The 17,085-nt window shown below is 42.0% G+C and overlaps 1 protein-coding gene across 2 annotated transcripts in view; it reads right to left on the bottom strand.

The window, feature by feature from the left end:
• The window catches only part of LOC126415219 (uncharacterized), a 189,393-nt gene extending 182,956 nt beyond the window's left edge, over positions 1 to 6,437 (bottom strand). For both annotated transcript variants that reach the window (XM_050083415.1, XM_050083414.1), the window contains exons 1-2: positions 6,338 to 6,437; positions 6,095 to 6,226 (exon numbers count right to left, since the gene is read on the bottom strand). In XM_050083415.1, the coding sequence (XP_049939372.1) occupies positions 6,095 to 6,214 (120 nt within the window). In that variant the 5' untranslated portion in view covers positions 6,215 to 6,226; positions 6,338 to 6,437. The remainder of the gene's footprint in view (positions 1 to 6,094; positions 6,227 to 6,337) is intronic.
• Positions 6,438 to 17,085: the final 10,648 nt, after the last annotated feature.

Genomic DNA, 17,085 nt, shown 5'->3' with positions numbered 1-17,085 from the left:
TCTGAAGGTACAGGATTAACGATATAGGTGGGAGTAATGTGGGACATAAGATTCTGCACTAACAATCAGTGTGGTCTTTCATCCATCTGATGTGCACGGACTAAACGGTTTATATAGTGTGGCTGATAAGTAGAGCATGCAGTACGGATTGTAAGGTGACAAGAGACGACATGAAAGAAGACAAAGAAGGATGGACATGGAGGATAGTAATTCATTAGAAAATACTAACAATCTAAAACAGCACTGGGTTAGCATCAAAGAAAAGCCATCAGGAAAAAATCAAACAATGGAAAATCCAGGAAGGAATGTAACAATATTATGAAAAGAAAAGTAGCTACTCACCATATAGCAGAGATGCTGAGTCACAGAAAGGCACAACAAAAAGACTGTCATGAATAAGCTTTTGGCCAACAAAACGTTTATCAGAAATAGATGACAGACACACTCACACTCTCACGCAAACGCACCTCACACACACGACAGCAGTCTCTAGCAGCTGAAGCCACACTGCAACCAACAGCAGCAGTGCATGATGGGAATGGCAATTGGATGGGGGTACTGAGGAGGCTGGGGTGGGCAGGGGGACAGATAGAAGGGTAGGGGTCAGGGACAGTGAAGTGCTTCTGGGGATCAGGCAGGGACAAGACGGAGAGAGGGTCGGGCAGGTAGGTGCAGTCGGGAGATTGGACGAAGGGCAGGGGAGAGGAGGGCAGAGGGGGACAGGGGTTAGCAGAAAAGGAGAGGAGTAAAAAGACTAGATATGTTGGTGGAATGAGGGCTGTGTAGTGCTGGAATGAGAACAGGAAAGGGGCTCAATGGTTGAGGACAGTGACTAACAAAGGTTGAGGCGGGGAGAGTTACAGGAACATAGTATATATAACAGTGAAAGTACCCACCTGTGCAGTTCTGAAAAGCTGGTGTTGGTGGGAAGGATCCATGTGGCATAGGCTGTGAGACAGTCATTGAACTGAAGGATGTCATCATGGGCAGCACACTCAGCAATAGGATGGTCCACTTGTTTCTTGATCACGTTTGTCGGTGGCCTTTCATGTGGACAGATGACTTGTTCATTGTCATGCCCACATAGAATGTAGCACAGTGGTTGCAGCCTAGCTTATAGATCAGATGACTGTTTTCACAGGTAGCCCTGTCTTTGATGGAATAGGTGATGTTTGTGACTGGACTGGAGTAGGAGGTGGTGGGAGGAAATATGAGACAGGTCTTGCGTTTAGGTCTGTTACAGGGATATGAGCCATGAGGTAAGGGATTGGGAGCAGGACTTGTGTAGGAATGAGAGTGACATACACAATGCTACCTTAAAAAAAAATCTCACCCCTGCTCGCTTACTGTTCCCGCTTTGGAGTAGCACTGTCCACCACCCTTATAACAACCTCCAAGCCTCCCCCATGTCTACTTGTAACTGATAAATCCTGCTTCGGAGACATATTACATTTACCTCACCCTCCAAAACTCCGTCCCACCACCACACAGAATCTAGAACCTAAACACCCCCAAACCCATTCATGAACCTTTCCTCCAGAAGCATTAGCCCCACAGAAATATCAGTCTTTCACAAAGGCCTCACCTTCTGCCCCGCTCCCAAATTCAATCTTGCAGGACTTGTTAAATACCTTCTTTCCTTCTGCAGGTCCTCACAGTGGACTCATTTTTGTTTTTGCCATCAACCATACCAATCAGACTCAACCAGTTGAACCCTGCCTGACACAATTCATTCCTCCATCCAACCGTGATATCCCCACTGCCCTGATTCACCCCCTGTTAACTTCCCAGAATTTCGTAAACTCGAACCTTCCCTCACCACCATTTCCCAAACCCCTCAACATGCAAACTAACCTTATATCTGCAGAAAGACCCACAGCCCACCATCTAAAAACTGAGCCCAAACTTATAATCCTACCTGTGGACAAAGGCTACATCACTGTTGCTTTGAAATGCATGGATTACCTGGCAGAAAAACTCCACCAACTGTCAGATACATCCTCCTGCAAACCTTGCCACAGTGACCTCATTCCAGAAGTCCAGCAGGCTCTCCAGTCACTCCTAAAAATCCTAAATCCATTCCAGAACACTCTCCCCGGGGTCCATCTCTCTGCTCATCCCTACTACTCTACACCCTCCTGCAATCTGCATGCTTCCTTAAGTCCATAAACCCAACCACTCAGGATGCCCCATTGTGGCTGGTTACTGTAACCTGACTGAGAGAATCTCTGCTCTTGTAGACCAAAATCTTCAACCTATTACCTGGAACCTACCCTCCTATATAAAATATACCAACAATGTCCTCCACTGACTCTGTACAGTTCCTGCCCCATCACCACACAGTGCCCTACTCATCACTACTAATACCACCTCCATTTACACTAATGTCCCTAATGCCCATGGCCTCACTGCCATTGAACATTACTCTTTCCGAATGCCCGACTGAATGCAAACCAACAACTGCCTTCCTAGGTGCCATGACCAACTATATCCTCACTCACAATTATTTCTCCTGTGGAGGCATCACCTACAAACAAATCTGGGGTACAGCATGGACCCCTATGTGGCACCATCCTATGCCAACTTCATAGAGGAATCCTTCCTAAACACCCAGAATCCTAAACCCCTCACCTGGTTCAGATTCATTGATGACATCTTTGCGATCTGGATTGAGGTTGAGGACTCCCTATCCACATTCCTCCAGAAATCAACACTGGAGAAAATGAATTACATTCCTCACCAGGGTTTCCACTCTCTCTCTTTGTGCCCTGAAATGAGAAATGTCCTGCCCACTATCCTTCCCACCACTCACATAGTGCTATTCTGTCATTTACCAAACCTCCACAATATGTACTTTTCCACCCCTACACAACCCCTTACCACATGGCTCATATTCCTGTAATAGACCTAGATGCTAGTCCCATACATTCTCCTACCACCACCTGCTCCAATCCAGTCACAAATATCACCTATCCCATCAAAGGCAGGGCTGACTATGAAAACCATCATGTGATCTACAAGCTACACTGCAACCACTGTGCTGCATTCTATGTGGGCATGACAACCAACAAGCTGTCTTTCCACATAAATGGCCACTGACAAACTGTGGCCAAGAAACAACTGGACCACCCTGCAGCTGAGCATGCTGCCCATGACGACATCCTTCATTTCAATGATTGCCTCACAGCCTGTGCTACATTGATTCTTCCCAGCAACACCAGCTTTTCTGAATAGTGCAGGTGGGAACTCTGACTGTAATATATCCTACGTTCCCATAACCCTCCTGGCCTCAACCTTCATTAGTCATTGTCCTCACTTACCCCGCCCATACCTGTTCCCATTCTAGCACTACACAGCCCTCATTCCACCAACATATCTAGTCTTTTTACTTCACTCCTTTCCACTAACCCCCTCCCACTCACTTCTTCCCTGCCCTTCGTCTAACCTCCCAATAGCACCTAACTGCCCTACCCTCTCTCCACCTTGTCCCCTTGCACTCCCCCCACTCCTAACCTACTATCATTCCCTCTCCCCACCCCAGCTTCTTCCTTACCACCACCCTGTGCCATTTGCATCATGCACTGCTGCTGCTGATTGCATTATGGTTTCAGCTGCCACAGAATGCAGTCATGTGTGTGTCCATTTGCACGAGAGAGTAGTGTGTGTGTGTGTGTGTGTGTGTGTGTGTGTGTGTGTGTGTGTGTGTGTGTGTGTGTGTGTGTGTGTATCATCTCTTTTTAACAAAGCCCTTGTTGGCTAAAAGCTTATTTGTGACAGTCTTCTTGTTGACGTATCTGTGTCTCAGCATCTCTGCTATATGGTGAGTAGCAACTTTCCTTTTCATAATATCATCACTACATTTCAGCTGATTATCCATTTAGGTTCTCAGGAATTTGAGATGAGGAGTCCTGCCAATTTAAAATCCTCTAATAAACATTTTAAAAATGGTTTTATTTATTGTGGCAGCAGTATAAAATATGTTTTTAAATTATGTAAAATTGGACAGTTTGCTGTGAAATATTTGCTTACTTTTCATTTCAGTTGTAACCCACAGTTGGGGTTGAACCTTTGATATTAGCCAACTTGTTTCATCAACAGATGGTAATATCTTTTTGTTGTTATTTACCAACATTGGTAGTTCAGAACAGAAGTGTCCCACACATCAAGACATAAAGTAGCCATATACTGAATTTACTGTATTAATATTATCAGTTGAAACAACTGCATTCATGAATAGTTTTGTAGGAAGCAATGAAAAACTGTTAAAAGTTGAAAAACATTGTTTAGCTTTTTAAAAAAAGAACATGATACAAATAAAAATATCAGATTTGTCAAAAATATTTCATATTCACAGCGGCTAAGAAAAATTGTGAAGGACAGTTACATACTGAATCAGAAAAATTTTACTGAGAGGTATTTAAGAATACTAATACTGGCACTGTACAAATCATGCATTTTCATTGCCTAGGATGAGTCAATCCTACAAGTTAACTTTCATTCTAGCATGCTGGCACCAACAGTGTTAAAAGTAAAAAATGTTTAACTTTGCTAAGGACAATGAAAGACACAATATAATCCAAATCACAACACATTGCATAATGTCAATGAGAATAAATCTTTTGGACAGCAACTGTGAAATATGCTCTAGATTGTAATAAAAATTGCAGTTGTATGAGGTTGCATTACCTGTTCTCTCAGTTTCCTTGAGACATTAATTAATTTTTGAAATATTTGGAGAAGGTTTGTACAACATTTCTTACCCCGCCCATACCTGTTCCCATTCTAGCACTACACAGCCCTCATTCCACCAACATATCTAGTCTTTTTACTTCACTCCTTTCCACTAACCCCCTCCCACTCACTTCTTCCCTGCCCTTCGTCTAACCTCCCAATAGCACCTAACTGCCCTACCCTCTCTCCACCTTGTCCCCTTGCACTCCCCCCACTCCTAACCTACTATCATTCCCTCTCCCCACCCCAGCTTCTTCCTTACCACCACCCTGTGCCATTTGCATCATGCACTGCTGCTGCTGATTGCATTATGGTTTCAGCTGCCACAGAATGCAGTCATGTGTGTGTCCATTTGCACGAGAGAGTAGTGTGTGTGTGTGTGTGTGTGTGTGTGTGTGTGTGTATCATCTCTTTTTAACAAAGCCCTTGTTGGCTAAAAGCTTATTTGTGACAGTCTTCTTGTTGACGTATCTGTGTCTCAGCATCTCTGCTATATGGTGAGTAGCAACTTTCCTTTTCATAATATCATCACTACATTTCAGCTGATTATCCATTTAGGTTCTCAGGAATTTGAGATGAGGAGTCCTGCCAATTTAAAATCCTCTAATAAACATTTTAAAAATGGTTTTATTTATTGTGGCAGCAGTATAAAATATGTTTTTAAATTATGTAAAATTGGACAGTTTGCTGTGAAATATTTGCTTACTTTTCATTTCAGTTGTAACCCACAGTTGGGGTTGAACCTTTGATATTAGCCAACTTGTTTCATCAACAGATGGTAATATCTTTTTGTTGTTATTTACCAACATTGGTAGTTCAGAACAGAAGTGTCCCACACATCAAGACATAAAGTAGCCATATACTGAATTTACTGTATTAATATTATCAGTTGAAACAACTGCATTCATGAATAGTTTTGTAGGAAGCAATGAAAAACTGTTAAAAGTTGAAAAACATTGTTTAGCTTTTTAAAAAAAGAACATGATACAAATAAAAATATCAGATTTGTCAAAAATATTTCATATTCACAGCGGCTAAGAAAAATTGTGAAGGACAGTTACATACTGAATCAGAAAAATTTTACTGAGAGGTATTTAAGAATACTAATACTGGCACTGTACAAATCATGCATTTTCATTGCCTAGGATGAGTCAATCCTACAAGTTAACTTTCATTCTAGCATGCTGGCACCAACAGTGTTAAAAGTAAAAAATGTTTAACTTTGCTAAGGACAATGAAAGACACAATATAATCCAAATCACAACACATTGCATAATGTCAATGAGAATAAATCTTTTGGACAGCAACTGTGAAATATGCTCTAGATTGTAATAAAAATTGCAGTTGTATGAGGTTGCATTACCTGTTCTCTCAGTTTCCTTGAGACATTAATTAATTTTTGAAATATTTGGAGAAGGTTTGTACAACATTTCTGTATATCTGTTGCCTGCATCATCTTCATGAAATTGATTTCTTCTAGCATAGATACTAGAACCTGTAACAGTAGTAGAATACTGATATGTGATCATTTCTACACTGCAGTGTTTATTATCATTCACTAACATGATATCATGTTCTGTTGTTTTATGTAAATATAATTTTCTACCTTCCTTCAATATTTGGAGCACTTCTGCATTTTTGGTTTTACATTAATAAATCAAATTGCTAACTTTTTCCCTTCATCTTGTTCCTACGTTGTAGCTACATTGTCTGGAAAGAAAGAAAAAAAAAAGTGCCCAGAAGGGATGGAGCAAGCAAATGAAACATTTTGGGTTGAAAGGCTATGTGATGTTATTTTAGTGATTACACAGCTAAGTCAAATTTATAAAGAACTTGACAGTATGAGCCAATTTATCAGCATGATGTTGCACCCCTTTTGGCCTTTATGCATGCACTGGTTCGGTTGGGAATGGTGTCATTAACCCACTGTGTCCTCTCCTGAAATGGATATTGCTATCCTGGATGCTGGCAATGAGATGAAGTTTACGTCCAAACTAGACCCACGCATGTTTTACTTGAAAAATATTTGGGGATGTTGCTGATCATGGAAGTACTTCAGCATCACACACACAATCATTGAGATATGATGTGCCATGTGTGGAGAAGCTGTGTCCTGCTGTAACAAGGTGCCACAGTATTGTTGAATGAAACATAGCACATAAAGATACATGTTGTCTATGACATACTACTATCCCATTAGAGTTCCTACAATCACTACTATTTGTGAACTGACATCATATCCAAAGTTCCCCACATCATAATGCCAGGAGTATCACCTATGTGGCTCTAAAAACACTGGAAGAATGGGACCACCCTCACACGTCATCACCAAACTTGATAATGATAAGTCATTCTGGGTAATGCTGAACTGTGATTTATCACTGAATACAATGTGTCAACATTCATCAGCAGTTCATGCTCCCCAGTCATAGCACCACTCTAAATATAGCTACTTGTGTTCTGCTGTTAACAGCAGCCTATGCATGTCATGGTAATTCCCTAGTCCATCTGCTGCTAGTCTCCTACCAATGGCGCAGGATGACACAGATTGTCGCAGGGAGTCAGTTACCTGTTTTTGGATGGCAAGTGCAGATGTATATGGGTTGTGATGTGTGTTGTACACAATATGGTGATCCTTCCTTGAGGTGGTTAAAATACCACCGTTACATGTGTGAGAGGAAGGAAGCATTTTAATTACCACTGACAGTGAGTGAAAATAATTGACAGATTCTATAGTTCTATCTATAAATGGGCAGAGGTAATAGTAAATTCTCAGTCATACCATTTGGCAACATATTAATAGTTGGGCCTTGAAACGTAACAGACCATTATGACCATTTAAAATGAATATTTCCCAGTCTAATTCACGATTGCACATGCAAACAAAATATGTAACTCACCTAGAAAACTTATAACTGAAAAAATAAGTGTTTAATCTATTTCAGTTCAAAGTGTAGAAGCTCTGTAAATGAAGGGAATAATTCCCACGAAGAGAGTCTCTAGTAATTAAAAAAAATATATATAAATGTACTATTGTAATTTCTTATTTGAGAGTTTATTCTCAAAAGAAATAACAGACATGTACTAAAATCATAGTGTAATTACTGTACTGAGCAGACATGCGTTTATATATGTATTTTCAGTTTTTTTGTGTAGATTTTAATTGTTAATTAATCAAATATTGATTTTAAACAATGCCAACGATTGTTTGGGATTGTTTAGAACATATATATAGGGGTAGCCATATTGACATAGGGGAGTCAGAACTTTTTGAGCAGAAGGCATGTAGTTTATTGTGATAATTTATTGTAAGTATGTTACAACTTATTTCAGACTTGTAAAGACGTTTTTAATTAATATGAGATTAAACAAAAAATGGGGCTAATTATTTAAAAAATAACTCTGTAGTTATTCTTTTTTTATAGTAACTGTCTCTAGGACTTATGCTGCAACAGATTGCCAGGTACGATGAGTAAAACTAACCCCTAAGAATGTTATAGCCTCCATCATTCACAAGTATGAACATGAATGAAAACCAGAGAATTTCAATCACAGTTAATAAAAGTTCACATAACAAAAAATTCTGGAAACATCCCCTAGGCTGTGGCTAAGTCATGTCTCCACAATATCCTTTACTGTGTTCTTGTTATTGAATGTTCCCCATAGGTCTGTTTCAACTTTTCAAAGGCCACACATGCAGATTCACCAAGTTTAACACAAAACTGGATGGCATAACATTGCTCTAAATTCCGCAGTTCCATTTTTGTAATGCACAACAATAACTCTGTTTCACTCTTGGCACTCTCAAAAATTATGTAGTGGTTGTACAGAGCTGAAACTCAAGACTAAGCATCTGGAAGAGACAAACTCACTGGTCTACAAATATAGAACAAAACAACTTTTCTAGATCAGTGTTGGCAACAGAAAATAACATGAAGTTATAGCCTGGACAAATGAATAAGAGTGAACATGATTGATAGAATTCTGTGATTTGCACAATTTAGTTTTCACTAATATTCTTTGTGAGAATTGTTTGTGAAACTAGTACACATGGGAGATGGCAGGAGAGTAAAGAAGACTGGAGACTGTACGCAAATCATGGAATCATGGACTGCACATGTACTCAGGTGTTGGCACTAATAGTGATCATAACCTCCCAAGGAAATACCAATTGAAGTTCATGTTGTTGCAGAAATGTTGGGACCTAGATTTATTAAAGGAACTAAAAAACTGAGAAAACTTTTAAAAAAAGTTACTGAAAATGCAACAAAAAGAGGCAGCTGTGTATAGCAGATGACACACTGACACTAACAAATAAACAAATTAAACATAAAGAGTTTGCAAGTAAACAATAACAACAACATAAGTAATACAGATATTTGCCTTGCCACAATGGCTGTATGCTATACCTCTGGCAAGAACAATGGACTCAGGATTTGTATCCCAGGATTGTGTTCATCACTGTGTGCAGTTCAACTCAGATGATATTCAGAACAGTGTTTCTTGTGATTGTAATCTGAACGCAGAAGTTAGGTTGCCTCTATTGCTGAACATTCATTCACAGTGTACTCCCATGACCATTACTGTGGTGCCGTATGCAACGCTGCCATTGGGGGTTGGAAGTTCAACACTGACTACTGTAAATGATGTAGCCAACAGTTCCACAATTGCATTTCACAGTTCTTTACTTTCACTGTACACGACCCCCCAATATTACACAGTTATACGGCCAGTGCACTATTGTTTAACTTTCGATAAGCCTCATTAATAGGTTGCAGTCAAACATCCACATACCGCTACAATAATTTACTGTTGAACATCTATGAGCAGTAAAAGCCTAACCACATGATGCACAGTTCTTGTAGAATAATAAGGTACGTATGGAACAGACACTGTCATTGTTTTAACACACAACCTTATTGTGTTACACTTATTTCACGGATGCATTGTTGCTGATCTAACCAATACACGTTCCTCGTCTGAAGCTCGACCATGGACTGACTGTCTCTGACCCAAAAATTGGGCCCTTATATATCCTCACAATAATAGGTGCTGAAACTACATATTGTTTGATGTTTAATTTACAGAAACTACAATTAAAATTTAACTCATTAAATTAACGGATACATTGAGAAATTGTTTCTCTTTAACAGTTTCTTCTACTACAAGAATTAGGTGGAATTATTTGTTTAAATCATGAAATTAACAAGTATCATTATGCCAACAATACTTTTGACAAAACTGAAAATTACTTCAAAATATAGAAAAATAGAATTTGAGTTAAGAAACAATCACTGATTTTGCCTATAATGAAAGATACTACTATAAATAGTCAAAATAAATTAGAAAATCAATTACATAGATAAACTAAGCACAAAATTAGGTCTGGTGTTGTTGTTGTTGTTGTGGTCTTCAGTCCTGAGACTGGTTTGATGCAGCTCTCCATGCTACTCTATCCTGTGCAAGCTTTTTCATCTCCCAGTACCTACTGCAACCTACATCCTTCTGAATCTGCTTAGTGTATTCATCTCTTGGTCTCCCTCTACGATTTTTACCCTCCACGCTCCCCTCCAATACTAAATTGGTGATCCCTTGATGCCTCAGAACATGTCCTACCAACCGATCCCTTCTTCTGGTCAAGTTGCGCCACAAACTTCTCTTCTCCCCAATCCTATTCAATACTTCCTCATTAGTTATGTGATCTACCCATCTAATCTTCAGCATTCTTCTGTAGCACCACATTTCGAAAGCTTCTATTCTCTTCTTGTCCAAACTATTTATCGTCCATGTTTCACTTCCATACATGGCTACACTCCATACAAATACTTTCAGAAATGACTTCCTGACACTTAAATCAATACTGGATGTTAACAAATTTCTCTTCTTCAGAAACGCTTTCCTTGCCATTGCCAGCCTTCATTTTATATCCTCTCTACTTTGACCATCATCAGTTATTTTGCTCCCCAAATAGCAAAACTCCTTTACTACTTTAAGTGCCTCATTTCCTAATCTAATTCCCTCAGCATCACCCGACTTAATTAGACTACATTCCATTATCCTTGTTTTGCTTTTGTTGATGTTCATCTTATATCCTCCTTTCAAGACACTGTCCATTCCATTCAACTGCTCTTCCAAGTCCTTTGCTGTCTCTGACAGAATTACAATGTCATCGGCGAACCTCAAAGTTTTTATTTCTTCTCCATGAATTTTAATACCTACTCCGAATTTTTCTTTTGTTTCCTTTACTGCTTGCTCAATATACAGATTGAACAACATCGGGGAGAGGCTACAACCCTGTCTTACTCCCTTCCCAACCACTGCTTCCCTTTCATGTCCCTCGACTCTTATAACTGCCATCTGGTTTCTGTACAAATTGTAAATAGCCTTTCGCTCCCTGTATTTTACCCCTGCCACCTTCAGAATTTGAAAGAGAGTATTCCAGTCAACATTGTCAAAAGCTTTCTCTAAGTCTACAAATGCTAGAAACGTAGGTTTGCCTTTCCTTAATCTTTCTTCTAAGATAAGTCGTAAGGTCAGTATTGCCTCACGTGTTCCAGTGTTTCTACGGAATCCAAACTGATCTTCCCCGAGGTTGGCTTCTACTAGTTTTTCCACTCGTCTGTAAAGAATTTGTGTTAGTATTTTGCAGCTGTGACTTATTAAGCTGATAGTTTGGTAATTTTCACATCTGTCAACACCTGCTTTCTTTGGGATTGGAATTATTATATTCTTCTTGAAGTCTGAGGGTATTTCGCCTGTCTCATACATCTTCCTCACCAGATGGTAGAGTTTTGTCAGGACTGGCTCTCCCACGGCCGTCAGTAGTTCCAAAGGAATATTGTCTACTCCGGCGGCTTTGTTTCGACTCAGGTCTTTCAGTGCTCTGTCAAACTCTTCACGCAGTATCATATCTCCCATTTCATCTTCATCTACATCCTCTTCCATTTCCATAATATTGTCCTCAAGTACATCGCCCTTGTATAGACCCTCTATATACTCCTTCCACCTTTCTGCTTTCCCTTCTTTGCTTAGAACTGGGTTTCCATCTGAGCTCTTGATATTCATACAAGTCGTTCTCTTATCTCCAAAGGTCTCTTTAATTTTCCTGTAGGCGGTATCTATCTTACCCCTAGTGAGATAGGCCTCTACATCCTTACATTTGTACTCTAGCCATCCCTGCTTAGCCATTTTGCACTTCCTGTCGATCTCATTTTTGAGACGTTTGTATTCCTTTTTGCCTGTTTCACTTACTGCATTTTTATATTTTCTCCTTTCATCAATTAAATTCAATATTTCTTCTGTTACCCAAGGATTTCTACTAGCCCTCGTCTTTTTACCTACTTGATCCTCTGCTGCCTTCACTACTTCATCACTCAAAGCTACCCATTCTTCTTCTACTGTATTTATTTCCCCCATTCCTGTCAATTGCTCCCTTATGCTCTCCCTGAATCTCTGTACAACCTCTGGTTCTTTTAGTTTATCCAGGTCCCATCTCCTTAAATTCCCACCTTTTTGCAGTTTCTTCAGTTTTAATCTACAGGTCATAACCAATAGATTGTGGTCAGAGTCGACATCTGCCCCTGGAAATGTCTTACAATTTAAAACCTGGTTCCTAAATCTCTGCCTTACCATTATATAATCTATCTGATACCTTTTAGTATCTCCAGGGTTCTTCCATGTATACAACCTTCTTTCATGATTCTTAAACCAAGTGTTAGTTATGATTATGTTGTGCTCTGTGCAAAATTCTACCAGGCGGCTTCCTCTTTCATTTCTGTCCCCCAATCCATATTCACCTACTATGTTTCCTTCTCTCCCTTTTCCTACACTCGAATTCCAGTCACCCATGACTATTAAATTTTCATCTCCCTTCACAATCAGAATAATTTCTTTTATTTCATCATACATTTCTTCAATTTCTTCGTCATCTGCAGAGCTAGTTGGCATATAAACTTGTACTACTGTAGTAGGTGTGGGCTTCGTATCTATCTTGGCCACAATAATGCGTTCACTATGCTGTTTGTAGTAGCTTACCCGCATTCCTATTTTCTTATTCATTATTAAACCTACTCCTGCATTACCCCTATTTGATTTTGTGTTTATAACCCTGTAGTCACCTGACCAGAAGTCTTGTTCCTCCTGCCACCGAACTTCACTAATTCCCACAATATCTAACTTCAACCTATCCATTTCCCTTTTTAAATTTTCTAACCTACCTACCCGATTAAGGGATCTGACATTCCACGCTCCGATCCGTAGAACGCCTGTTTTCTTTCTCCTGATAACGACATCCTCTTGAGTAGTCCCCGCCCAGAGATCCGAATGGGGGACTATTTTACCTCCGGAATATTTTACCCAAGAGGACGCCATCATCATGTAATCATACAGTAAAGCTGCATGCCCTCGGGAAAAATTACGGCTGTAGTTTCCCCTTGCTTTCAGTCGTTCGCAGTACCGGCACGGCAATGCCATTTTGGTTATTGTTACAAGGCCAGATCAGTCAATCATCCAGACTGTTGCCCTTGCAACTACTGAAAAGGCTGCTGCCCCTCTTCAGGAACCACACGTTTGTCTGGCCTCTCAACAGATACCCCTCCGTTGTGGTTGCACCTACGGTATGGCTATCTGTATCGCTGAGGCACGCAAGCCTCCCCACCAACGGCAAGGTCCATGGTTCATGGGGGGGGGGGGGGGGGGGGGTCTGGTGTTATATTCTTTAAAACTGAGGACCAACCTTTCCCTTTTATGAAAATGGAAATTATACTCTACTCATGTATGTTAATGCTAATTAGTCAGAAATGAAAATGTGAATTTTTTGGAGGCAGATGGCAAAACAAGAGGGAAAGTAAAAATATCCCAGCTTGCTTCATCACATCATCATCACTAAAAGTGGACCACGGCCATTCCCCACAACTTTGCAGGCGGTTGACCATAATAATGCAAGTACAGTTTACGGGCCAGCACCTGCTGTTAGTGTTGTGCAACCGATGGACACATATTCCCACCCCCATCCGTTGACATACATCACCTCACAACAAACTTTACTGCCACCATGTGTTGTGGATTTTAATTCATGTTGCACATGTTCACAATCCGCTCCCCATCTACCACTCCTTCCTGCACAGAGGGTTCCGGTTCCTGCCGTAAACCCACTCACTGTTTCCACAGCACTGGCTGTGCCTGCTGCAATGGCCTTCTGCAGTTTCTCTGAAGTTGGATATTTCATCATGACGTTCCTGGCCGGGGTATCAGTTTTGCGGATCCCGGTTCCTCCCGCCCTTCTGCCCGTTTGTTCTACAGTACCGACCATGCCAGCCATGACAGCCTTCTGCAATGCAACAGGTATGCTCAGTGATCACACACTTGGCAACTGTGACAAACGTGTTTTTGCTCCTATACCCCCTCCACCATTACGCTTGTTTTCTCCACGGGACCGCATGTACCTGCTGTGCTGGACTGCTGCACTACCATTCCCTGGCCAGAACAGGATTTTGCGGCTCACAAACACAATGCAGTGTTCCTGGAGGTTCCTAATTCTCCTCCCCCCCCCCCTCCCCCTGGACACCTACTGAATTTACAGCCACTGTCTTGTGGTTTGCTTTGGTAGAGCAAATTTTCGTGCTACACCACGTTTCCGATGACAACTCCAGGTTCCTGTACCTCATGACACATCTTCACGACCACTCGAACCTGATCTGTGACCCGCTCCTCTCTCTGCCACTGGCTACGAAGTATGACTTCGCCAAGAAGACGATTATTGAGTGCCTCGCCTATCCCCCCTGGAGCTCATCCTAAAAATTTTATACGAAGAACACCTTGGGGACCGGACACCATCGCAACCCTGGCACTGCCAATGTTTGCTGGCCAATGAGCAAACTACGCCAGATATAATGAGAGGTGTGGTCTGCTAAGCTACCCACTGATCTCCATATACACCTGTTACCATGTTCCTTTGAGTCAATCAGATCATGCTTATGGATCGCCAAGCAGTTGTACTCTCTCTTGCAACTGCGCCAACCTCTGCGTTCTCTGCCACAGGTTGGTATGCCTACACCAGAGATTCACCCACTTGCTGGTACAGGCAGGGTCTGCTCCACTGCTTTGTCCTCTGCAACACCTGCAGGCCTGTGCTCACACTCCCCGCTCCATTAATATTTCCGGATCAGGCACATCCCGTACATGCCAATATACATAACCAAAGCAATCGACGACAACAAGCCACTCCCTCTTGCTAAGTCTGCCACATTCAGCTCACCCATACTACTGGTGTCACAAGGTCATCGGTGACGCAGCACAGAAGAGTAGATCACCTTGCCAGCACCCAAATGCCATCTGCAGGGCACAGTAGACACCGATCCCTGTGAGGGATCAGACAGGCCTCCACCTATGCTGCACTCCATACATTCCCCCGTTTTTCCCAATGGCCGATTATACGTATCACACATTTCTTTGAAACTCCATTTTTTCATCGACACAGGCGCGATTGTATCTATAATCCCTACATCGATGGCTCCACCTACATCTTCTCCATCGACTTCACTCCTCCAAGCAATCAACTCTTCGACCCCAAAAACACTCGAGCTCAGTCAAAGTTAAAGTTTCCTATCACAATCCTCGTTTTCCCTGGACTTATTACGTAGCCAACATAGATGAGCCAATCCTAGGGATGGATTTCTTGTCACACCACAAACTATCTCCTAACATCATTTGGGGCATGGTGCTGCACCACCCTACAAACACATTCATACACTCGCTTTTCACTTTCCCACTCAAGTGTTCCTGCAGGGAATAGTTTCATGCACGGGTGTTCTGCCCTTGCAGGTGTCATTCTGAGGAGAGCGAACATCTGACCATAGGAGTGGAAGCAAACCTCATGACTCTGACCCATCATTGGACTGACCCCATGCTTGAAGACTTCATGGTGCTAAAGGTTTCCCTGGCTCGGTCTGTGACACTCGCCCACCCGGACCCCTAGGCCAAACTGTTCATTACCTCAGATACTAGTGACACAGCAGTGGGAGCTGCCATTCAACAATGCTCCAGTGACAACATCTCACCCCTGCATTTCTTATCTAAAAAACTGTCTGCTGCACAGAAGAAATACTCCACATTCGACAGGGAGCTCCTGCCCATCTACAAGGCTGTTAAACATTTCAGCCCTGACATTGAAGGACACATGTTCTCTATCCTCACGGACCACAAACCACTCAAGGACACCTTCTGAAACCATCCAGAGGACTGGCCCCCTTGTCCTTTCCGTCATTTCAATCTGGTGTTTCAGTTTATGACAGGCGTCAGCTATATCAAGGGGCAAATAATATTGCTGCCTATTTTTTCTCATGTGTCAATGCAGGGTCCAACATCATCAATTTGTCTAATCTAGCTAGTCTTCAGGCAACAGATGAGGGCACCCAAGCACTCCTTCCACACCCGACCACCTTGCTCATGTTCACCAAGGCACTATTCTCCAGTGTCGCCGACAAGGTCTGGCATGATTCTTTGACTGGGGTCTTACGCTCGGTGTTACCGGTTCCCTTACACTGTCAGGTTTTTGATGCCTTATGCAACCTTGCTTCATCTGGAAAGACATAAAAAGAGAATGCCAGACGTGGGCTCAAAATTGTGACCCTTGCCAGCGCAACAAAGTCGGCTGCCATATGGTCCCCCCACTGGGTAAATTTCGCATCCTCCAGTACATTTCAAGCATGTCTATATCAATCTCATCAGCCCCCTTCCACCATCAGAATATTGTAGATAGTCCTGTCTTCTATTGATTGTTTGTCCTGATGAGTGGAAGCCATACTTTTGCTGAACATCATGGCCGAGACGGTTGTCAAAGATTTCATCTTCTCTTAGATCTCCCGTTTCGGCTGCCCAGCCACAATCACAATGACCAGGCTGTCAATACGAGTTGTCCTGTTTGATTTGCTGTGTCGCATGTGCAGTATCCACAAAATCCACACCACCTCGTACCACTCCCAGAGCAATGGTTTGGTGGCACCGCACTTTAAAGACCACCCTCAGATGCCATAACTGCCTTTGGCTGGAAGCTCTACCTTGGGTCCTTTTAAGGTTGAGATCAACGCACAAACCAGACATCCAGGGCACCATTTCAGAGGTGGTTTACAGGGAGAACACCGTCCTGTCAGGTGAACTAGTCAAATCCACCCGTCCACCGTTCAGGAGGGTCCCCGCCCCCTGACTTCATTAGCCACTTGTGTATGCATTTCAAGCACCTGCACCTCTATCCACTGGTTAGCCGTACCCCACCAGTCTCCTACGTGCCCGCTTCTCTTCAAGACCATTCCCATGTCATGTTAAGGCACAACACCATACGCCAACCTTTACAACTCT

Source organism: Schistocerca serialis, chromosome 1, assembly GCF_023864345.2.
Source record: "Schistocerca serialis cubense isolate TAMUIC-IGC-003099 chromosome 1, iqSchSeri2.2, whole genome shotgun sequence".
NCBI classification, from domain to species: Eukaryota; Metazoa; Arthropoda; class Insecta; order Orthoptera; family Acrididae; genus Schistocerca; species Schistocerca serialis.
This window is presented reverse-complemented; position numbering and strand designations above follow the sequence as displayed.